Source organism: Dissoconium aciculare, assembly GCF_010015565.1.
Source record: "Dissoconium aciculare CBS 342.82 unplaced genomic scaffold K489scaffold_2, whole genome shotgun sequence".
NCBI classification, from domain to species: domain Eukaryota; kingdom Fungi; phylum Ascomycota; class Dothideomycetes; order Mycosphaerellales; family Dissoconiaceae; genus Dissoconium; species Dissoconium aciculare.
In genome coordinates this window covers 226936-249233 of record NW_022984952.1, presented here as the reverse complement: position 1 = coordinate 249233, position 22298 = coordinate 226936, and the positions used below count along the sequence as shown (strand labels likewise).

Below are 22298 nucleotides of genomic sequence, written 5' to 3'. Positions count from 1 at the left end.
CGCCAGTGTTCTTAGCCATGACCGAATTTATTTTCTAGATTTCTGCTAGCGAACCGGTGAACAGCATATCTCGGTGCGCTTTGAGGAGGAGGAGCACAGCTTTTATTCAATTATATTGCTTTGACCCGTAAGCTCTACGTCAATCAGCGTCGCATCTACGCGGTATCCATCCCCACCACCTCCTCCCACGCCGCGGGTCCGCCGTCAAGAATACTCTGCATGACGCGATACAACGCGTCAAAACAATCCCTCCGAACCATCATACTCCTCCAGCAAACAACGCGATCGGGTCTGAGCAGCACACAACCATCCTCCTCAATCTCCCTCTTCCTCGCCCAGTCACCATAGACATCCTCGTAATCCTGCCTCCAACCGATGGAGTATGCCTTCAAGATAATGCCTGTTTTCAACACATACTTTCTCGCCGCGCGAATCCATTCCTCGCCACCGATGCCGGTGAGGAGAACGAAACATTCGTGGCCGGCGAGGTCGATCGTGCTGATTTGTTGTCCTGGAACGCTTTTGTTGAGCCAGGCGTGGGGCACGCGGGAGCCTGGGTAAGTCGTTACTTCGTGGGTGAGGATGGGGTCGGCGGGTAGGGAGCCCTGGGGTGCGAACTCGTCGGAGAGGTAGATTGCTTTGGAGCGGTAGCGTTGGTTCATCTCGATGCCGATGGCGCAGACTTCGTGGATGACGTGGCGGACGCCCTCCTGGAATAAGGCATACAGGTCAGTGGGATGAACTTATATTGGTCTGGAAAAAATAGTCCTGACTCACCTGCAGACGTTTCCGTCGTATACGTCCCGCTTCGGTGGCGGCGGAGAGCTCGGCATATTGGCGGACTCGCTCTTCTACGGTCGCACCTGTCATCCCGAGCGCCTCCATGACGGGACCCTGATTGCGTAGGCCCTGGTTCGCGCGTTGCACGACGCCGGCTCCGATCGGTTGTCGCTCCAGACTGAAGGAGTCGAGGAGACGAGGACCAGCCTGTTGATACTCCACGTACGCAGCCTTCCATGCCAGGTTCCACGCATCTTGAATACAGGTGTTGCTTCCGAGACCATTGACGGGCGGATGGCGATGCACCGCATCTCCCAGACAGAAGACGTTTCCGTCGGAATATCTCTCGGCGACTATCTCATTGATCAGCCACTTCGATACATTCAGGATACTGAACGGGAGGGAATCATCTCCGATCCATTGTCGCATCCTCTGCTCAATAGCTTCGTGGCTGGGGATTGTTGTGAAATCATCATAACCAGGCTGTGGTAGAACAATGAATATCCATTGATTCCACGGCTTGATGACCCGCGCAATGGCTGCGAATCCCCATGGAGGATGCTCAATCTCGGGAGTGAGGCACACGTGGAGATTTCCCATACGGGGCTCGATGTGCTTCGAGAGATCGACATCAACTAGAATGTTGAACGCGAGGCCCTGGCCGGGCTGTCTGAGCAAGGGAATTTCGAGTTGACGCATGATTGTGCTCCGGGCGCCATCGCAACCGAAGAGGTACTTCGAGGAAATTTGATAGGTCTGGCCAGTTAGGTTATCCTGGATCGTTGAGATGATTCGGCTCGTCGGCGACTTGCGCTCGAAGCGTTGAAAGGTCGAGTCGTATCGGACTGTCCATCCAGATGCGATAGCTCGCTGAATCAGGATCGGCTCCAGGAGAGTTTGCGGCAGATCGATGGGCGCGCATGGGGTCACCTCTTCGTATTGGCCTTTCTGTTCGGGATGATTACCCCAGGAATGAACTCGAGCGTATTCCTCGCCGGCCATGTCATGACCCCATCGGTAGTGTAGCATGTGGGTCTTGGGCATTCCATCGTGCTTGGCTGCCTCCTCGAGGCCGATGTCGCGGAGGCATTCCAGAGCCGCGGGGTTGGTGATGTGAGCTTTCGGGGTCCGCGTGGTTCCGGAGTCAGCGTCAATAAGAAGTCCCTTGAAATGATGTGCTGAGAGGAAACATGCGAGCGAGGCGCCGGCGGGACCTCCGCCGATGATTAGGAATGTTGTTTCGATCATGTTCTCCCGTCTCAGGCGATGCAACTTGGTCTTGGTCTAGTGTTGTGATATGGATACAATATATCTTTTCAGTTCGTCTTGTCCACCAGCCACGCTGTCGATTGGGTGACCAGTGTAGACGGTGGAATGTCCGCATTTTTATATCTTCACATCCCAAACTACTACGTACAGTCCATAGTCATATCGAGATGCGGAGGTTGGGAAGGATTCGGCCCCAACCCTCTCTAGCGGTCCTTCTTCCAGTCTCATCTTCCTTCCGGTGTCATCTTGCCATTGATTTGACAGCCTACAATGTCCGGTTCCACTATAATCCTTCTAACATCCCAAGCAGACATGTCCTTTGTAGTGTACTCGTCACGTGACTCACTGGCCTGAAATGACTCGACGGGAAATTCAGTCAGGGTTCGGATTAAGGGTTGGGTTTAATCAAGACTTGCAAGCCAAACACAAATGGCGGCCAAATTACAACAAGCGGTCGGCCACCGTCGGACTATCCGAATCCACAACAGCCTGTGTGTGCGGAGCGCCAGAAAAAACAGACTTCTCAATGAATATTCAGCATCATATCGTTCGTCTTTTACTTGTTGCTCCTCGTACGCGATGTTCCTTTAGCGATAGCACTTGACATTTCCGGCGAGCTACTCTCATCTCAACTCTGCAGATCATTGCGCCATGCCTCCACCGACCATTCATCACGTCTGAGTTGTCCCGGAATGGAGACTGTGCGCCGGCTGTGACTTGGATTCCGGTCGGCTGTCGGAGGATATTATTTGTTCAACCGTCTGTGTTGCGATCGCCGCGTCTAGCGAGTCGTGATGTGCTGTGTGTCATCGTGAGACACCTGGCCGCCGCCGATGTGTGAGGCCGCAAGCGGAACAGATGTAAATTCCCAAATTCGATTCGCACCGAGGGCTGCGTGCGTTTGCAGTCGGAGTTCTGTATTGAGCCATTCCCAGCCATCCCGTCATTTTCCCAGGATGGCAGCCAGAACTCGTGCATCGAAATCGTTATCATTTGCGAGATGCACTCCGCACAAACGCGCTGCTTCCGAGCTGCGGCGACGACCAAAGTCCCGCTCGCGACTCGAAAACCTCTCCCTTCTCTTCCCACTCATTCTCTGATCTCGAATTGCTGTATTCCCGGTGATGCCGCGGTCGAATTCCTCCAAATCATTCTGGCGAGATATGACGCGGTGATGCAGCGAGTACTCCACCACGCTCTTCTTGAGGGTTGCAAAAGTCATGTGTAAAAAAGTTCAAACAAGACATATCCCATCTTTAAGCGAAGCAGTCATCGTAGGTCTTGGTGTGCCTATCTTTCGCATGTGTCTCAAGAGCGGGCTTCTTGGTGGTACTCTGGAAAGTCTGGAAGCAAATCTTGCATTTGACGCTCTGAGCTGCCTCGTTCTATGGACCCGCAGTATTTCAGAACTTCGGTTTCTCTATTTCTATATCATGCCATGCTGGCTGGGGTTACTCACGGTCTTCAGTTGTGAGGAAGGACCCTTCTTCGCATCCTTTGCGTTCCTGTCGCGCTTTTGCGCTGCCTTTGCTCCGTTGCCCATCGTGGTTTGTGTGGGAGAATTATGGTTTCGATGGTAAACGTCGTCGGTGTTGTCGGCGGGAGTGTTTCAAGTAGTTATCGGAGTTGGAGGGCCGGGAGCGCGATTTTTTTTTACTTTCTGTCGGAGGGTCGTATCGTGGAGGGCACGTGCAACGTTTGGCCAATGAGAAGGCGTGAGGGGCAAGCTGCAAATACATTGTGTTGAACAGCGCCATTTCGATCTGATCACTGAGGCCGGCATAAGGGTCAAATGTCGATATTTACCAAGGAATGTTATGGATCTGTACAGATGCAAAGAGATCGGATTGAAAATAAATAGGCACATTTTGAAAGCATCGGCAGACCATCAAGGTACACTGCATGTCATTTGACGGCCATTCCGGTGCTGGAGAATTTGCTCTGGGCTTCGAGAGTAATTGAAAACAAGACCAGAGTCTCTGAACGGATAAGAGTCGATCGAACGAATCCAATCTTCAGACTTTTGGTACGTTGGTCCCAATCATTAAACTTCCCAAGGACCACATCCCTCCGCAACCTGGAAATCACACGCCGTTTTCTCCCTGATCTCCTCGATACTCGAATCCGGATTATAGTCGCGCAAAGTAAGGCCCTTTGCATGATCGACATCAAAGCACGCCAGTTCTATGATAATGGTATGAACACACCTGGCTCCTGTCAAGGGAAGATCGCATTGAGCTTTGATCTTCGACGTGCCGTCTTTGGCACAGTGGGTTTGCACGACGACGATTCGCGTTTTCTCGGGGTTGGCGACGAGGTCCATGGCGCCGCCCATACCCTAGAAATCTCATGATCAGCAATTATGTCCCTGGTGAGGCATTGACAGTTTGAGGCTAGACTGACCTTCACCATCTTCCCTGGGATCATGTAATTCGCGATATCGCCATACTGGCTACATTCCAGTGCGCCCAAGACCGTCATGTTGAGATGTCCGCCGCGGATCTGGCCGAAGGAAACATCACTTCCGAAAGTACTGGCGCCGGGGATAGCGGTGATGGTCTCCTTGCCGGCATTGATCCAATCGTTATCTTCTTCTCCCTTCTTGGGATAGCCTCCGACGCCGATGATGCCGTTTTCACTTTGCACGTACACGTGTCGACCATCTTTGGCGGCGAAGTCTGCAGCTAGGACAGGCATACCAACGCCGAGATTGCAGCTTGAACCAGGTTCGAATTCTCTGGCTGCGCGTTGCGCGATGATATCTCGAACGGTTTTCTTTTCGGGCTTTTTCATGTCGTCGCTGGTGTCGTTTTTGAGGATCTCGATCTTGCCCCATCTCTCACCTTTGAAGAGACGATTGACGTTCAAACCCGGCAGATGTATGGATTCGGGCGATAGCGCTCCCGCTTCGACAATCTCTTCTGCCTCGACGATGGTGATCTTCGCTGCATTCGCCATGATGCGATTGTAGTTGTAAGAACTGCCCTTGAAGATACAATTGCCCATGGTGTCGGCTTTGTATGCCTTGATCCAGGCGAAATCGGCTTCATCAAAGGCCTCCTCGAGGAGGTAATCTTTGCCTTTGAAGGACTTGACTTCGCGGGGTTCATTGAATTCGATCGCTTCGCCTACGCCGTTGTATTTGCAGGGCAGCTTGCCTTCGGCGTATAACGTATGCAAACCTGTCCTGGTGTAGAACGCCGGAATACCAGCTCCCGCACAACGGATCTTCTCAGCAAATGTCCCTTGTGGGATGAGGTTGAGCTTTGTTTCTCCTTGCAGGAAAGCTTTCTCCATCAGATGGCAATGACCAATGTACGACAAGTATTGTTCCTTGATCTTATTCTTTTCGTAGAGTCCTGGCTTGTGTGAGCCCGGATTTTCATGTCAATTAACTCGGATGAAATACGACTTACTTCCGAGACCCCATGAATCGTCTCCTGCTTCCGTTGAAATGAAGATGAGGTCTTTGATATGATCTTGTTGTCTAGTCCATTCGATCATCGTTTCAGGAATCCCAGAAAGACCAAAACTGCCAGCCATGATTGTAGCGCCAGACTTGAGGTCTCGAAGGGCATTTTCGACACTCCGGCATATCTCGAAGTCTTTACGAGCCGTCATGGTCGTCTATGTTGCGTATGCTATGAGAAAGCTCAAGGTCCACAAGGTGTTAAACCAAGACAAGGATTCGTTGCTATAGTTTCACCGCGTGATGATCTTAGGCTCTTGCTTTGGACGATACTTGGCCACAACATCGCGTCGACACGATTTATATATGAGTACAGACGTACTGAAAGATCGAGTCTCGCCGCAGACATGATACTGCAAACGTCATCCGCTTTGCAGGATGATATTGATGAGGCAATATTCACATCCGAACGAGCCGCACGGGTTTTCTTTCAAAGACACTATCAAGAGTACATCAGAGATAATTTTAAGCACCGATGTTGAATCCACTTATCTCTTTGCTGTATAAAGTCGAAAACATTTTGCGGAGGATTTTTCTAGATGCCGATCTGTGGAGTCCGCTCCGTATGACGTTCCGTTACAGCCGTAACAACGCAACAATCTTACCCACTACTGAATTAGAGGTGAGCACTTAGAAGAATATAGCCACCTATTCTGTTGATATTACCGATACAGAAATATTCTCCAGCGGATTTCAAGACCCATGAGGCATTGGCTACTACTGGGTTATCGAAGTGGCAAGCTTTGAATAAAATAAATTCACGCACATGTCGACATTCTCCTACCTCCAGGTTCTATCGGCGAGATTTTGATTGAAGGCCCACACGTCGCACGGGGATACCTGCCGACGACCAATCTCCTAGTCTCTGACGGCTTTATGCCCTCTGCTCCTCGATGGTGGAGTTCCCGCGCACCCGCACATCCGATTCCGATTCCCTCGCGCTTCTACCTATCCGGAGACATCGGGCGCTGGACTTCGGACGGCTCGATCACACATCTGGGCCGGAGAGACGGCCTGTTGAAGCTTGATGGCAATCGGATCAATGCGGCCGAAGTAGAACAGTATGCCGGAAAATGTTTGCAACCCGGGGATATCGTGATCGTGGATGTGCTAAATGGAGAATTAGTCGCTGTGATGTACTTGGACGGGCATCTCGATAATACCACTGCGCGGGATGGAGCAGAGTCACAGCCCTGTGTCTGGGATGCTACCACCGATGACACTGGATCTGCTCGTGCGGCGGCCATTGCGGCCACGGTCGGTGCGAGTCTGCCGAGGTACATGGTGCCGTCAAGGTTCTTACTCATCTCTCATGTTCCGTTCACAGCCTCGCGCAAGGTCAAGCGAAAGGCTATTCGAGGCTTTTGTCAGAATTTCCTCGCTCCTCAGTGAGAATTCATGTTGACGTCTTGTCCACCTCGCACGACGAAGTGGCTTCCCGGTACTGAAATGTAGAACTTTGCCGCGCTCAAGTGTGGCAAGTCGAACTTGTCTGGAGTCATACGCAGTTTGAAGGCCAAAACACGTGTGATCCGCAGAGTGTAGCAGTCGATGCATGGTCTCGATTTCACGTATTCTCGCTGATATGTGTCCTTCAGGTAATTGCATATAACTTGAGTGATTGAAAATATTCATTCTACGTTAATTCGTCTATGATGAAGAATCAGCGTTGGTGGATTGTGATCGCGGTGGATATCTAGAGCGGGGAGAGGCAACCGTCCATTTCGATCCTGCAAAGCGAGTAATTCCCATCAACCGACTGAGCCACTGTACAATAAACGACCAGAAAGGCAGATCAGACGAATCGTGTGCTCCTAAAGACGAGTGGAGATGTTCAAGACCGTTACGGCTTCGCAGAGGATCTGTAAATTTACTGATCTGCCGAGACGTGCTCCATCTATTTTCCAGCCCGTTTTCACCAATTCCGCACTGCCAACCAAAAATATGTCGATTAGTTCGTTACAGGAAGGAGCCGAACGTCATGCCCATGAAATTGGAGCCGCGACCAAGACCGCGGTGAACGACTGGTCTCATCCTGGGCCCGCAGCGTTCGACTTTCGCAGTGAGTGAAAACTCATTCCGTTGGAATCCCGCGATCTTGCTCTCATGCTAACATCTTCAAGGCGACACAATCACAACACCCACGGCACGTATGCTCGAAGCCATCTCCTTGACCAGCCTGCTAGATGACGTCTATCAAGAAGACCCGACAACCAACGACCTCGAATCCTTCATCGCCGACCTGACAAGAAAAGAAGCCGCCCTCCTCGTCCTCAGCGGCACGATGGGCAACCAAGTAGCCATCCGCACCCATCTCCAAGGACCCCCGCACGGCATCGTAACCGACCAGAACACGCACATTATGCAATGGGAAGCAGGCGGTGTAGCCGTCCTCTGCGGCGCCCTAATGCAGACCGTCCTGCCCACCAACGGCCGCTACGTCACGCTCGAAGACATCCAGAAGGTCGCGGTCATCGGCGACGACATCCACTACTGCCCGACTAAACTCATCAGTCTCGAAAACACCATCAATGGTGCCGTCGTGCCCCTCGCTGAATGCCAGCGGATCTACTCATGGGCGCGCGAACACGGCATCCCCGTGCATCTCGACGGCGCGAGGCTCTGGGAGGCCGTGGCCGCGGGCGCAGGGAGTCTCAAGGATTACTGCGCATGCACAGATAGCGTGTCGCTGTGTTTCAGCAAAGGTCTCGGAGCACCGATCGGGAGTATCCTTGTGGGCTCGAAGGAGTTCGTCAAGCGGGCGCGGTGGATAAGGAAATCGCTGGGAGGCGGATTACGACAGGCGGGAGTGGTTACGTCGGCGGCGAAAGTTGCGGTGGAGGACCAGTTTCTGAGCGGGAAGTTAGTCGCCGTGCATGAGCGGGCACGACAAGCGGAGGCGTTGTGGAAGAAGTATGGAGGGCAGACGGCGAAGCCCGTCGAGACGAATATGATCTGGCTGGATCTGGCGCATGCGGAAATTTCGGCTGAGAAGTTCATTGAGGAGGGCCAAAAGGCGGGATTGAGGTTGAGTGGTGGGAGATTGGTTATGCATCATCAGATCGGCGACGAGGCGATGCTGCGCCTGGAGACGTTGATCAAAGCGGTGCTGAAGAATGAAACGATGCAGGGTACAGTCGACCACCCGCCGGAGAAGCTAGCAATTACCACAGAGTGACCGATGGACCTGGGCTCGCACAACATGAATGAGCTAGAAGTCGGCTGCGATTTCCTCGAGGATCACCACTACAAATTACCACAACGGCGAAATCTATTCACCAACTAAGCCTCCGCTTTCGACTTCGCCTGTCTTCCAACCCACTTCTTAACACCGACCCAAGCCTCGCTCTTCGTATCCACACCTCCAAGTTCACTGCCGACCTCAAACACCGTGACGATTCCATCCAGCCCGCCCACCGCGACCTGCCTACCCTGATTCTTCTCCCACGCAAGACGATTCAAACTCTTGAGGGAATAAATATCGCGATCGAGATGACTCGGGCGGGCGCTACCGACGGGGACCTCTTCACTAGCATTGATGTCATAAATATCCAACCTGCCCGCCCCGTCGACACACCCGAAAATCCCCGGCTTGACTGGCGACCACTTGACATCGTAGACGGCATCTTCGCGGAAAATCTCCAGCAGCGGTCGCACGACGTCCATGTTGCCGGAGATGTTGCTTGCGGTGGAGGACGGCGGTCGCGCGCGCCAGACTTTGACGGACCAGTCCAGGCCGCTGCTGACGAAGAGGTCTCCGAGGTCGATTTTGCCTCGCGCCGGGTGGAAGTCGATTCCTGTGACGGGGGCCTCGTGGCCGCGGTATGTGCATCGGGCGTCGACGCCGGCTTTGGCGCCGGCGCGGTCGTAGCGATGCACGGGGAAGATGGAGCCTTGTTCTGTGCCGGCGAGGAAGTAGGTCGGATCTGCGTGGGGAAAGGTGATGCAGGAAGGCGCCACATCGTCGGTTTTGTAGGCGGATGGGTTGGGGGCGTGGAGTTCGAGATATTCTTGCGGTTGCGTGAGCATGTCTGTGGACCAGGCACAGACGACGCCGTCGGTGCTGACGGAGACGACGGACGAGGCGTTCTGAGTACCAACGACGGCGAGGTTGTAGATGGGATGAGCATGGCCTGTACGACCACCTGTCAATGGTGTCTTTTGTACAGGCTCGCCGGTGCGTTGGTTGCGGGCGCGTGTGTCCCACAGGCAGAGCTGGCCACTGTATGTGCCCCCCAAGATTAATGACGGGTGATAAGGGTGGAAACGACAAGACAGTAAATCGGAAGTAGCATGGAGACTATACTCTGGCCGGCCCTTGAGATGCAGGTTCCATACGTTGAGCAGTCCGGGCGGAGTATGTGGTGATGGTTGAGATTTGGTGTATGACGTGCAGATGAGTTCCGGAAATTTGGAGCTAAAGTCGATGTCGCTGATCATACGTTTCTTGCCCATGACATCTGTGAGATCGAACTGGGCGACTTCCTTCACGCGCCTGCCCCTTCGGCCAACATACTCGTCGGTATCTTCCGTGTCTCTTGATTGTAGAGCATAATCGGCCAGCAAGTCATACTCCTCGTCCAGCGCTCGCTCGATGACTTTACTGCTTCGCTCCACAAAGTCTAAGAAGTCGTTGCTACTTGTGACGGCATTGAGCTCCTCCGGCGCCAGCGCACGAATGGGAAATCTCTCTTTCTCCGTCTCTTCAGAATCTTGAAGTTGTAAAGCCCGCAGCTCCTCCTCAATCTCCTGCCGGAGCCTCTGTCGGATCTCTTCTTCCTCCAGCTCGCGCTCACGTTGGCTCAATTTCCTCCTTCTCCGAGATGGACTCGAGCTCAATCCGTCCGCCTCATTCACAAATTCGTCATCCTCCTGCGAACGATCTGGCTGCCATGATCCCGTAGTCTGCACTCCTTTGCTGTAAGTGATGATCTCAGGCTTCGTCTCTGCAGAGATCTCGTAAACAGTCTGTAGCTCTGCTAACGATAGAGGTTGCGCGTCTGTGGCAACATCCCGGTAGCTCCTTGGAGGTGGAGTCGCTACTTCATCTGACGACTGTGTGAGGCCGCTGGAGCGTTTCTTTCCGGTCGGTGTGCCTGGTGTGCCAGGACTCGGGCGGTCGACTAGTGAGCTGATCAAAGACTCTAGCTCCTCTCGTTTGACGCTGTTGCTATTCCGAAGTGGCGATCCGAGAGCGTAGTCACTGGGCTCTCCAATACTTTGTCGGCTATTGCTTAGTTCCCTCGCTCGCAGTTCTCTTTGTCGTTTGAGTTCGGCAAGCTTGGCCTTTTTGGCAAGAATCTCATCCTTCCGTGATTGAGTCGAAGACATGTGGTAAGCACTGGTGGATGTTTCCACCGCTCCGTACTATTCAAGGTACTCAGTACGTACGTTCACCGGTTGACGATCTTGCATGCTGCAGAATATATTTAATCGCATAGACGCGTTCGCGTCGTTCTCCTTAAGTACTAGCGTCCAGCCCGAATGACCCTGGCTGGCCGACGTTTCACAGTTCGTACATTGAAAGTATCACGATGCCATACATTGCTTGAAGGCATAGTTCGGTATCGAGCGAAGCCTTGGGCTCTGTTGGAGTTTTGTTTATGCTCGGCAATAGTCTTGAGCGTCAAAACATATCAGGATACTATTCATTGTGGACACTATTTAAACCCGATGCATCTCGGAGAGAACTCCCGACGGCTCAGTACGGAGGGCTACTACATATAGCACTCCGTGAAAGCTCAGCTTCCAACCAGCACCTCGGAGTCTGCCCGTCCATTCCCGAAAAGCAGCCGCAAATCCTGTGGACAACATTGTTGCCAATCGCGCTACATATTGCACTAACCACCTCCCAGCATCAACATTCTCACCACATCTCGAGACGACAAGGCTCATACCCCTCGTCGCCGATCGGACTCCCGTGTGCAACTTTATCCGTCATATCGCAAAAGACCCGTCAACCTCGAATTAATCACACAATGGCTTCTCAGGGAGTAAACGTGAGGGCTCCCATTTCGAGCAACGATTTTTTTCCCGGAGCGGCCTCCCAAACTAACATCCGGTCAATAAAGGTTCTTCGATGGGGCGCGTTGACCTTCGGTGTCTTCTACGGCTTCACTCACCAGAGCGCCATTTTCGCGCGGGAAAAGAGCGCGGCTGCACACCACGAGTACGAGCGCAAGTCGAAGCTCATTGACAACGCAAAGGCGGCCTACGCGGAGAAGACTTCACCGAAGAAGGGCGATGGAGGTGAGTTTTGTATTGGTGGGGAGGAGATGGAAGGAAATGGCGCAAGTTGGCATTGGCAAGATTAGACTTCACTGGGCGCAGAGGGTCGTGAGGCACATAACTGTCACTTATACTGACGATTCTTTCTTTTGCAGTCATCCGGGACGCGGACCACCCCAACTTCGACCTCGAGAAGTACCTCGACCAGGTGGCCAAGGAGAACGCGTAAACGGGTGTGCGACGGACGAGTTTGCAGCCGCTCGAAGAAATTTGAATTGAGGAAAGCGGGTTCAACGGAACGAATAGATGTGCGACTTTCCATGGTACTCTTAAAGAACAATCCTCTGCAACACTGGCCTTGACCGTGTCCTCACAAGGAGGATTTCTCCCAGCTAGTACCTCCTTCATTACAGAAGCCTGAATGGTCAGCGACTGTCCCGCGAAATACGTCCGGGATCGGCAAGCATTGTGTATTTATCCCTGTACTAACAGACCACTCTGCGTGTTCAAGAACGAAATGTCACCACGTTTTCTTGAGTTGTGAAAAGAAGTACACAAGGCTTTGAACTTCGCGAGACGATTCATCCAATCGCAATCTGAAAGATCCCGAGTCTATGCCAATAGCTTAAAGACTGGCAATTGCGTACCCATTGAATTACACGGCTTTCTGCTACGGTCTTTCCAGTGGAGTTGAAAGGCAAACACCAATTGATGGAATCAGAGACCACCACTTCAAGGCGTGGATCAGGATCATATGTCCAAACCCTCAATGACCTTATGGGAAGTGCTTCTCTGGCAATATGCCTTACGATTCCAGTTCCCTACGAAGACTTTAGCACGCATGCCTCTTCTATCGTTACAAGTTCGTGCCGAAACGACTTGCGCACCGGCGGTCACCACAGCACGGCACCATGTGTAGTAGTGTATAGAGGCACAGTCTACCAAGACTAATTGCTGAGCCCCATGCTGTCCGCATCCGGGCCTGAAGATACACGCCTATGTCACCTGACCAGAAGGTTAGGTGATTCCCGCTGTAGTGTTTGGAAGGCGCCCCTGTCCTTCCATGCCGATTTCAGCACACTCCGATCGCTCGCCGTGTTCACCTCTCGGGACCAACATTTTCCTCACAGCACCACCTTCGATGTATGATCGATGAGATAATCACTCGAGCAGCATCGCTACTTGGAAGGCTAGCAGCATAGCAGCATCCCCGGCTCTCAGAAAACACCGCTTTAGAGCGATTTTGGCTGCAGTAGGACGCGCTCTACCATCCGATTCGGGTCGTCGTGAGTGCATGTTCCTTCATTCTGTTCCCGATCTTGCAATATGCGATAAAGAGCCTTGGAGACGCCTTAAATGCCGGGGACCTGATCGTAAACCACAGACTACGCGAGTGGCAATGTCCTGTCGACGAGAAGATATGGCGCAGGCCACCTCGCGACGTACATTCTCGGAACAAATTCTGACGAAGCAGCATGTCTGCTACTTTTCCCGGAATTTTTGAACGTTCTCTTTCTCTACCCCACTAAGTGTCATTAAACAGAAGAAGCCTTGGAGGTCAGAAACGACCTATCTACTCTGAATCACGATACTACTTGGATGATGATCATGACAACGGCGAGAACCCCAGACATTCAATATCCGAAATGTTCAAGGAGAGCCTGTAGCTGGAGTTCACACTCCGCCCGGAATTTGAGCTTGACGGGCTCGGATTGTTCCCGAACGATGTCCTCGTTCGACAGTCGCCAAGGTAGGATCGACCCCAGAACCTCGTCTACAAGAGCTACACCGTCCATGCCAGGGGTCGTCCTTGGCCTTTTTACATTGAGCCTCTCGAGCTCCTCCTCCCACAGTTTTGCATTCGACCAGTTGGGTCCGTCCTCGTTGTTGGACGGTAGGGGCTCTGGAAAGCCATGGAGTTTGGCATGGCGCAGCTGTGCGTCCTCGCTGCTCTCATCGGCCGACCAGCCTGAGAATGACTCGCCGATACCGCTGAAGGACTTGGTGAATTCGTAGGACGGATGAAGGATGCACGAGTTATCGTAGTCGATGAGACCGGTAAGATTACCGGTGATATCATTAACCAGGACGTTGGTCGGCGCTATTGATCAGATTAGTATGCCGTCGCACGCAGCGGGAAAGGTTACCAGGCACAACGTACCGAAGTCTGCATGAACGACGCATTTTTCCGATTTGGAAGTCAACCTGGCGAACTGGGTCGGGACGCCGTCTGCGACGAATCGTTCTAATCGTTCGCGCACACCGTTTGCTCGCCAGCCTTGAATGTATTCATTCTTGTCAGCCTCTTGAAGCGCGAGTCGCAGCCAGGCTGCGAACGACTCTTCATACGTTGACCACGGCCCCTCTCCGACCGTGGTCATTGGGCCGCTGATGATGTTCTCCTGGTCATCGAAAGTGACACCGCCGTAGCCGGTGATACTATGGGGAAGTTCATAGGACTGCAGAGCATGCACAACTTCTGCCATCTGGGTGAAGATCTCTTGCGGGATCACTCCGTCTGGAGACTTTTCGAGATACTTTTCCAAGGTCATCCCTGGCATCCATTGCTGAAGAATCCATCCAAAGGGCGATCCGGTTGCCACAGTGCCCCAAGCATAAACTTCTGGGACAATATGTTCGTGACGCGTGCCCTTGACAGCAGCGGCTGTCAGCAATAGCATCGCGACTTCATTCTCCGTGCGGCTCCGGGCATACATGCTCTCGGCTAGATCATTGGCGATGCGCAGAACGAAGCGCTGCGTTCCAATCGGGATCGGATTGCAGGATTTTCGGGCCTCCCTTCCTGCGAGCTGACTCCCATTCAGCGGGCTCGGCAAATCAATACGGTAGATGAAATTATTGTACTTGAAGATACTGTTGGCGTCATAGTCCAGCGGTGTGATTACGCTTTCGCCCTGGACATCATCAGTCGAGAAACAGCGATGAGGTTCACTTTGTCTTTTACGATGTCTTTGAAGTTTTCGTTGAGCAGTTGACGAGCGAACGTCAGACGCTGTTCGAAGCGGTCGTGATTATGGGTCATGATGAATGCGGGATGGATGCTGCAACGAAGAGTTGGGACGGAGACAAATCAGTACTTTGTGCATGGTGATATCTCCATATCCACCTCTGGCCTTATACATAGTAGGACTCATGATATCTATCTTGTACAGCTTAGGCTGACCGCATTTGCTGTGCCCCCGTTTTTGCTGCGCCATATTAGTCTGTCTGCAGGTAAGACTTTAGTGTCTGTCCTTGGGCATTGCTGACGAGTGGATCCCGCCGAGAAGACGGCGTTTTGCTACGATTTGTGTTGTCACAGCTGGTTGCTGCTCAGTGGAAGCGCATGGGTGTCCGACGGGTAAATTTTGATCATTTGTGATGGATTATGTCTTTTGAGAAGCGATTGTGTGATACAGCATGATCGGATCAGTATGATTGCCTTGTATAGCATATAATCATATGCAAGGCTCGCTTTAGCAGCCACTCTTATTCACTTAGTCTGTGCTCTTGCCGACGTTCAGTGCCTGAGATAATCCTCTGAATTCCTCCAGAACACTGGCATAGATGTCATGTTGAGACTTTTGCGAGCGGTGGATTAATATGCTGATAATGTCCCGCTATGGCCACGCTCGTCTAGAATTTCGAGCCGTCGGTGTTGATTTCCAAGGGATGATACCTGTCAGCACCAGCTGTCGCGCCTGCACAGTCCACTGTCCGCTCATCGCATGCTCGCGAATTGGCACTTTCCAAGTTCTCATTGATGAGCTCATGACTCACCAAGATGAAGTTTCCAAAGCTTAATTGGATTCGGATTCCGCAAAACAGTCTGACTAGGTCAAGATCAAACCCTGGGCGAAGTATGAGGTCCAGCTGCAGGGGCTGTCCTTGGATGTCTCGGATTTTGAAATTCTCCAGGGTCGGAAAATGTATCGAAACCGTCGATCTCCTGACCAGCTCTTGGCGCATCCATCCCCAACAATCGATTATTCGACATCAGCTTTGAGCCCCACTTGTCAAGGCGAGAGGTGCGATAGCGAGGGTGAAGAGGCAAGGGCCGGAGAAATTCAAAGTGCTCGATGTCTTACCTTGTCGGTCTAACTGTTGGTATAATTCATCAGCACCTGATTCCGTTCCTGCGCCTCTACGTCTGTGGAAGATGGAGAGTCGTCTCTTGGAAGGTAAGGGAGAAAATCTCGCAATTGCGATCAGGCACATTATAATCACTTAGTGAGATAAGGTCCCTGGCACGGACTACCCATTACTTTGCGGGCCATTGCAGAACGGTGAGCGCATATATACCATTGCCTAGAGCGATCACCTCTTGTGGACACGACGGCCGTGTGGGGGACGCGCGAAGTGAGGCTGTTCGGTGTAATTCTTCAGGTGCGCACGCAACGAGTTGGACTCCCACCCTGCTCTCTCGTACCTCTCGGGACGGTATGACAGTGATTCTACATGTCGGCACAGACTCATGGTCTCGACCTTGGATCTCTCATGTTGGACCTGAGCGGAAATTCAAAATCAATTTAAGCGTGGATAATCGATTTGGTTCGCTATCTGTGATTTCGTTCATCCCTCAACTTCGACCAGTGGCCATGTCAATACCTATATGGAAGAGGCTTTTCAAGTGCATTCCTCAGCACGAACACAAGCACCGCCATTCCAGGTGGGCTGGAAATTATCTAGAGTCGGAAGGTTCGAAGTGTAGTTGTAGGTGGTCTGCTCCGGCCAATATCCGAATTGAACGGTGCGATTACCTTCACGATATGTGTCCTTCAATGGGCCTGTTGACAGATACCCAGGGACTGCCTTGGAAGTTCCGGTCGCAATGTCCAAGCCAGCGATTGCTCTCTTGAAGATGGTCTGCAGGGTCAATGGCTGAAAGGCGCCAGCTGCATGACCAGCTTCGTAGATCCGTACATAGCTGAAAGGTCCGCTCTGCTTGACCGAGCCGTGAATCACGCAATCATCCGTAAGGATATCAGCGAACCCGGCCTTATCGTAGCCCGGGAACCCAACTGCTGCGGCAGAGGCTTCAACTCCGAGGTGATTACAGATGTAATCGGCATCGCCATTATAGAGGACCACGTTAATACCTTCTCCTGCTAATTCGCCAAGTATTTTGATAATCCCAAGCTCTCGTCCGTCGTCTCCTGTCAGATCGAAGGCTTCAGTGACCGTTTGACTGTCGCCAATCCATGTTTGAAGTGCGCCGATAGCTTCACGAACATGAGTGTGGTTTAGGTAGGCTTCAAAGAACGAGTTTGGCAAGGGCGATTCTTTGTATTCGTCGTCTTCGTCGTCTTCGTTGTCTTCGTCATCTTCGTGGTTCAGCATGCGAACATTGTTGTCATCTCTTCCGGTAGACTTTGCCCATGGCTGGTCAATCTCTACACCGCAGTAGTTGTCGGCCGCTTTGCAAATTTCGTCGGTGCCGATTGCCTCACACTCCCGAAGTTGCTCAAGACAACCTCCCGGGCCAACAAGTTTCTCGTACACCTCTTTCTTGAGTGTAGCATTGATTGGTGGCAAGTCATAAGGACTTCCAGACTCGTACCCGTAGTCATAGTATGCTTGGCTCTGGAGCTGCGGGGAGTACCAACCATTCCCGATCAGGATTGACTTCAGGTCGATATGTCGCGCTCCTGCGATACTCGCCTTGTTCTGATCTTGAATATACTTGCTAAAGATCGGCACGTAATGACCCCCATAGCTCTCGCTACCGAAGTGAAATCCATTGTCCGTGTACTCGGGGAATGAGTTCATAAATGCTTGTAGTGTAAGCCAAAACTTGGGCGCAGCAGCGAGGGTGCTATTTGCTGTAGCAGTGACGTCGGGCTTGGAAAAACAGCCGCATGTTGAATTATTGGCTTGACAGGAGTGGTCCTCGACAATTGCACCCTCGTTGTTCTTGTCCATGTATCCTGGGACTAGGTCGCTGTACGAAAATCCAACTTGATTCGGCTGATCGATGTAGATCACATTACTATAGTTGCTCCAAGAGAAGGGGTTGTTGTAGATGGTCGTATTGTCAGCATCTACGCGACAAGGGCCGTGCTCTGTAAAAAGCTCCGACATGGACGATACACCTGGCCCACCACTGATCCAGGCCGTCAACGGGGCGGTCTTTGGGTCCACATTGCGCGCCTCGAAGAACCAGAAGAAGATGTGTTCATGGTCCGAAATGTCGGCGTGGCCTGAATAGCTCTTCACGCCGGCTTGGAGCTCACAGATACCAGTAGGTACTTCGCGATAACGAAGTTTTACGTCGCCGTAGCCCGCCCCATGCTCAAACCCATGGAGAAACTCTGCGCTCGGGGTTCAAACGAGCTGAGCTGAGTAGACCGCCGTAGGAAGTAGAGGCAACAACGGAAGAATTGCCGACCACATGTTGTGTATGGTTTTGACGGTGGGAAAGTGAAATTGAATGGAGTGCCTGTAGTCCAGTAGGAGGCGGAGATGGAATCATCTCTTTATAGTCATGCCAACCCTGCTCGACCTTCTCTTCAGATCTTGTGAGGTTCTTGAGGGATGGCTCATACACAACATGATGCCAAGAGCGCCATGGAGATCATGGCATCTCCAACTTGGACTATCGACGACGCCAACGAAAGGACAGTGCAGTCGAACTAAAGAAGAGGATTGTTGCTGACACAGCGACGACAATGTGAAATGCTAGCCGCACGCAAAGACTAGAATATCGGCAGACTGGTGAGCTCCTGACATCATCCAACGCCCGCACAGCCCCGCTGCGTCTGTGTCGAAAACTGCGAGCATGATGACCATGATCTGCAAGTGCAACAGCTAGTGCTGACAATTGTTAGTTGTTACAAGACCAACACTGCCGGCTCGAAATTCGGACAGGCGACTATTCGGGCACATTCGTCACCATTGCCCGGCGAGCACCAAGATGTAGAGGTTTGAAAGAGGTCAATCGATGTCAATGCGCGTCGCGGCTAGTGCTGATCAGCGTCAGCGGTGCCTGACCTCAGCCCCAAACCTTAAAGGTCAACAGCTCGGCGCCCAGAACGCTGAGCACGTCGCAGCATCGTCTTCGAACCGTGCCGCCCACAACATGGTGTTGGTAAGCATCGATGACACATGTGGGCGCCATGGAAATTGCAATGACACGATAAGTTGTGCAACGTAGTCACGCCCTCGCTAAATCGTGGGAAGTCGAGATTTTGCTGACCGGATCTTGCTAACACTCCAGGTCATACGTCACAATGCTTTCTAGTGTCGGGTAAGCTTTTTGAACATTTGCAGATAGTACAACAAAGTCACTAACACATTTTGGTGATAGTAGTATCGAAGGAGGTGATATCAATTTACCACAAAGTAAAGTATTGGCCATTAACTACAGTAGTACATAAAAACAACAAAACAAAATAAGCACAACGCGTTAGCAACGTCCACATGAGAAGTGATCCTGCACTCCCCAATGCTTATCTGCATTACTCCCGTGTCGCATCCTTGAAGACGTGCCTGCCTTCATCACCATAGCCGGGCCAGGTGTCGATGTTATCCCGACCGATCAACGGAGGATTCCGGAACACGTGTCTGCCTTCATCACCGTACCCGGGCCAGCTGTCAATGCTGTCAACTTGGCGTGTATTGTTCACCTGGCGTTTGCCGATACCCCAGCAGTTGCCGAGACCACTGCTGCCTGCCGACATTAGAGCTCTGCCGATGCAAGCTCGGGTGCCGATGGGCAAGTTGCCTGCAGCGTACCATTGGTAGCAGCAATCATCTGGGGTGCGTTCGAAGTTCCAGAAGGTCAACGCTCCACAGCCCTCGATCTGTTTCTTCAAGCCCTCCCCTTCCGCACCAAACAAGGCATCAGGCAAGTTCTTGCCGCGGATCTCGAAGCTGTTGAAGAAGAATTTGTACTCAGCGTCGCAGCTAACTTGATTAACTTGCTGGCTGAGGGGAGTCATCTTGTACTCCCAACCATCGGCAGTGGTCAATGTTGAGCCGAATTTGTAGTTGTGAGGGTTGTTGAGCGAATCGGCGCCGTCACATCCATCGATGACAGCATTCGTAAAGCGGCCGACACAGTCCGGAGCATCCCGCGGTGTCTTGCTATCACCATAAAGCTTGCGGACGGAGAGTTTCAGCTCATTTACCGAGTTGGCGTTATATGTCTTTTCGAGTTCGGTCTGACCGCAAAAGTCGATGACGTTCTGGGCGGCAACGTCACGAGATCGGACCCAATAGTCCCCACCGATGCCATGGCACGCATTTTGGTCCTGGGTGGGCACGTCGGATGGTGCAGGAGCAGGAGTGGGGGTGTCGTTCGACGTCGGCGCGTCAGCTGCAAAGTAGCGATCAACTTCTTGACCCAACAGGCTGTCAACGCTGGAAATCGAGAAACCGTCGCCTTGGGTGATAGAGACGCTCGGGAAGACTATTAGCGGCGATGAAGGTGGTGCGACTCCTGAATCCTCAGGCGAAGCTCCCGGAAGGCGTCCCACGATCTCCCACCAGAAGACGGAGTTGATAAGCATGGTGTAGCTATCGGAATTGAGAGTTGACAATACGGCTCCACTCTCACCCTTCCCGGAGTATTTTTCTCCCTTGGCCAAGCGACGTACTTGTTTAGGTCCATATGCGTACGTCCTGGGCCCAACCACTCTCAGAGTTTCATCTGTGATCGGTGGTTCTGGATAATAGGTGCTGTAGAGGTGCATCATCTCGTGGACTATGAACTGACCACTAGTCTGGTAGTTTTCCATTTGGTAAAGATTACTGAGCTGGCCAGTCTCTTTCCAATGGTTGATCTTGTCCAAGGTCCCTGCGAAATCGTTTAGTGTAAAGTATGGGTCGCACATGGAGATGTAGCCGTATGTTCCCGTCCAGCCCTTATAATTCCAAGCATAGCCGCCGATTTGCTTGCCGTTGATAGGGTCTTTTTTGCAGTAGCTCTTGGGGTCCCGGCATGTGACTGTGATATAGTTTAATGTTTTGCCATTGTTGACAAAGTTGCTTCCACGTTCAATGTTGCCTTTGATACGTTCCTCGTAATCTCCCCAGTCTGCTCCCATCCAGTAATCAGCCGAGAGTGCATATGGCGCTGAGCGCTCTTCAGCCCGTTTTGATGCTTCCTTTAGAAGCAAACCGGCATTCCAGAATCCGTTCTCAAGCATTTTCCTTTGTCCGTCGGTGCAACCTAAATATGCACGTCAGTATTTGTTTCGGACGGAACACGGATCGTGGATAGTATACCGTGGTCGTTGTCAAGATAAAGAAAAGCACCATGTGGATTATTGTTCATGGCGGTGAAGCAGTCGTCGGTGAGGCGCTCCGGGTCACATACATCCGGTGCGATAGGAATGCCATTTGGGAAAGGATTCGGCGTCTGTGGGGGGAGAACGAAGTTACCCGCAGGTAGATTTGGATTACCGGGATCGATTGGTAGAGTAGTGGACTGCTGAGGCAGGCCACTAATTACTACGAGGAGTGTTGACAGCGAAAGAAGAGTGAACCTTTGCATCGTGAGGTTTGATGACTAGTTCGTGGGGTGCTCTGATGACCGGCTTGTGAGGTTTGATGGCTAGCTTGTGAGGTACTTTGGCGATCGGCTTATGAGGTCTGATAGCTTTTTTGTCAGGTTTGATACCTGGCTTGTCCAGGAGGTGCTAGCAGATTTGATCATGTCCACAACTCGGGTCAGATCGTCTACTCTTATACATTCGCTTCATCATTAGAGCTATCCGCTTCATAGGTTCTACCATAATACATTTTCTACTCTACAGAATCGAGCGCCTACTAGACGAGGCCCGACCAGACAGAGGCTTAAGTTTCGAAGAAGTAAATATGAGCGTGAAACACTGGCGAAGACAATCGCGTCTTATGTCGGGCTTGGCGAAGCACATTGCCGCGCAGGGAGGCCGAATCCTTGACTTTTGGCAGTGATCCTTGTAGGGACGCAGGGTCATTTGGATGTTTTCGGTCATGAGCGTGTCGCTTTCATCAACGCTCGGTCTCTATTTTGAACATGGCTGCTTTAAAGGCCTTGGCGAGTTTCGGAGAGCCTGACGGGAAGCTTCAAGGTTTCATAGCATGCAGCTCTCGGCCCTTTCGGCTGTTAAAAATCCAGCCCCTGCTTCGTGTTGGTATCAAAGTGTCGTTGCCCGACCGCCCGAAGGAATTTCAGCGCTCGGGACGGGCGCTGCCAAAGCGCCGTGCGCTTTTTTCCCGAAACGCCGTGCTTCGGGCGCAATCTTGACGTCTACTGACATATGTATAATACACATAACGTAATCTATCACCGAGCGGGCCAAATCACCGAACGGGCCATTTTGTCTTGGCATTACAACTGAGGTGACTACAACCGTTGTTTATTCAACCACACACTTAGTTATACATCTGCTATGCTAGGATATGGTTCAGAAGGAGCATCTCTATCTGTCTGGCAAGTTCGTGAGTTGTGTCCAGCTATTCCGCAGTTTCTACATCGTCGTTGAGTTGGAGGTCCTCGTTCAGACTCAGCTTCATTACAAGTCCTTTTTGATCGTTGAGCACCTATCCCCGCCTGTGCGATTGCCTG

The 22298-nt window shown here is 52.0% G+C and overlaps 11 protein-coding genes across 11 annotated transcripts; 4 read left to right on the top strand and 7 right to left on the bottom strand.

Annotated features, from left to right (window-relative positions):
• Window positions 1-155: 155 nt before the first annotated feature.
• On the bottom strand, window positions 156-2028 carry K489DRAFT_312278 (uncharacterized protein; the record flags this gene model as incomplete). The annotated part of the gene is made up of 2 exons (XM_033600848.1): window positions 156-710; window positions 778-2028. 2 exons carry the CDS (start codon window positions 2026-2028, stop codon window positions 156-158), a joined length of 1806 nt encoding a protein of 601 aa, XP_033462892.1.
• A 1277-nt stretch (window positions 2029-3305) lies between these two features.
• K489DRAFT_406669 (DUF1909-domain-containing protein) lies at window positions 3306-3592 on the bottom strand (the record flags this gene model as incomplete). Its single annotated transcript, XM_033607279.1, has 2 exons — window positions 3306-3434; window positions 3509-3592. 2 exons carry the CDS (start codon window positions 3590-3592, stop codon window positions 3306-3308), a joined length of 213 nt encoding a protein of 70 aa, XP_033462891.1.
• Window positions 3593-3842: 250 nt separating this feature from the next.
• On the bottom strand, window positions 3843-5947 carry K489DRAFT_428314 (3-oxoacid CoA-transferase). The gene is made up of 3 exons (XM_033608331.1): window positions 5466-5947; window positions 4453-5408; window positions 3843-4387 (listed from the first exon to the last, which is right to left on the bottom strand). The coding sequence occupies exons 1-3, from the start codon at window positions 5668-5670 to the stop codon at window positions 4094-4096; spliced, it is 1455 nt and encodes a 484-aa protein (XP_033462890.1). The 5' UTR covers window positions 5671-5947; the 3' UTR covers window positions 3843-4093.
• Window positions 5948-6213: 266 nt separating this feature from the next.
• Window positions 6214-6910, top strand: K489DRAFT_398232 (acetyl-CoA synthetase-like protein; the record flags this gene model as incomplete). The annotated part of the gene is made up of 1 exon (XM_033606931.1): window positions 6214-6910. Exon 1 carries the CDS (start codon window positions 6395-6397, stop codon window positions 6908-6910), a length of 516 nt encoding a protein of 171 aa, XP_033462889.1. The 5' UTR covers window positions 6214-6394.
• A 552-nt stretch (window positions 6911-7462) lies between these two features.
• Window positions 7463-8696, top strand: K489DRAFT_406666 (uncharacterized protein; the record flags this gene model as incomplete). Its single annotated transcript, XM_033607278.1, has 2 exons — window positions 7463-7580; window positions 7642-8696. The coding sequence occupies 2 exons, from the start codon at window positions 7463-7465 to the stop codon at window positions 8694-8696; spliced, it is 1173 nt and encodes a 390-aa protein (XP_033462888.1).
• K489DRAFT_376248 (WD40 repeat-like protein) lies at window positions 8359-11128 on the bottom strand. Its single transcript, XM_033603875.1, has one exon. The coding sequence runs from the start codon at window positions 10847-10849 to the stop codon at window positions 8801-8803; it is 2049 nt and encodes a 682-aa protein (XP_033462887.1). The 5' UTR covers window positions 10850-11128; the 3' UTR covers window positions 8359-8800.
• A 368-nt stretch (window positions 11129-11496) lies between these two features.
• Window positions 11497-11975, top strand: K489DRAFT_406664 (uncharacterized protein; the record flags this gene model as incomplete). Its single annotated transcript, XM_033607277.1, has 3 exons — window positions 11497-11517; window positions 11590-11767; window positions 11902-11975. 3 exons carry the CDS (start codon window positions 11497-11499, stop codon window positions 11973-11975), a joined length of 273 nt encoding a protein of 90 aa, XP_033462886.1.
• Window positions 11976-13267: 1292 nt separating this feature from the next.
• K489DRAFT_376245 (APH-domain-containing protein) lies at window positions 13268-14843 on the bottom strand. Its single transcript, XM_033603874.1, has 3 exons — window positions 14712-14843; window positions 13908-14661; window positions 13268-13847 (listed from the first exon to the last, which is right to left on the bottom strand). Exons 1-3 carry the CDS (start codon window positions 14787-14789, stop codon window positions 13381-13383), a joined length of 1299 nt encoding a protein of 432 aa, XP_033462885.1. The 5' UTR covers window positions 14790-14843; the 3' UTR covers window positions 13268-13380.
• A 282-nt stretch (window positions 14844-15125) lies between these two features.
• K489DRAFT_376244 (uncharacterized protein) lies at window positions 15126-15641 on the top strand. Its single transcript, XM_033603873.1, has one exon. The coding sequence runs from the start codon at window positions 15359-15361 to the stop codon at window positions 15548-15550; it is 192 nt and encodes a 63-aa protein (XP_033462884.1). The 5' UTR covers window positions 15126-15358; the 3' UTR covers window positions 15551-15641.
• Window positions 15642-16372: 731 nt separating this feature from the next.
• K489DRAFT_392290 (carboxypeptidase S1) lies at window positions 16373-18638 on the bottom strand (the record flags this gene model as incomplete). The annotated part of the gene is made up of 2 exons (XM_033606730.1): window positions 18095-18638; window positions 16373-18037 (listed from the first exon to the last, which is right to left on the bottom strand). Exons 1-2 carry the CDS (start codon window positions 18137-18139, stop codon window positions 16373-16375), a joined length of 1710 nt encoding a protein of 569 aa, XP_033462883.1. The 5' UTR covers window positions 18140-18638.
• A 422-nt stretch (window positions 18639-19060) lies between these two features.
• On the bottom strand, window positions 19061-21389 carry K489DRAFT_331296 (uncharacterized protein). Its single transcript, XM_033602137.1, has 2 exons — window positions 20975-21389; window positions 19061-20918 (listed from the first exon to the last, which is right to left on the bottom strand). The coding sequence occupies exons 1-2, from the start codon at window positions 21240-21242 to the stop codon at window positions 19204-19206; spliced, it is 1983 nt and encodes a 660-aa protein (XP_033462882.1). The 5' UTR covers window positions 21243-21389; the 3' UTR covers window positions 19061-19203.
• Window positions 21390-22298: the final 909 nt, after the last annotated feature.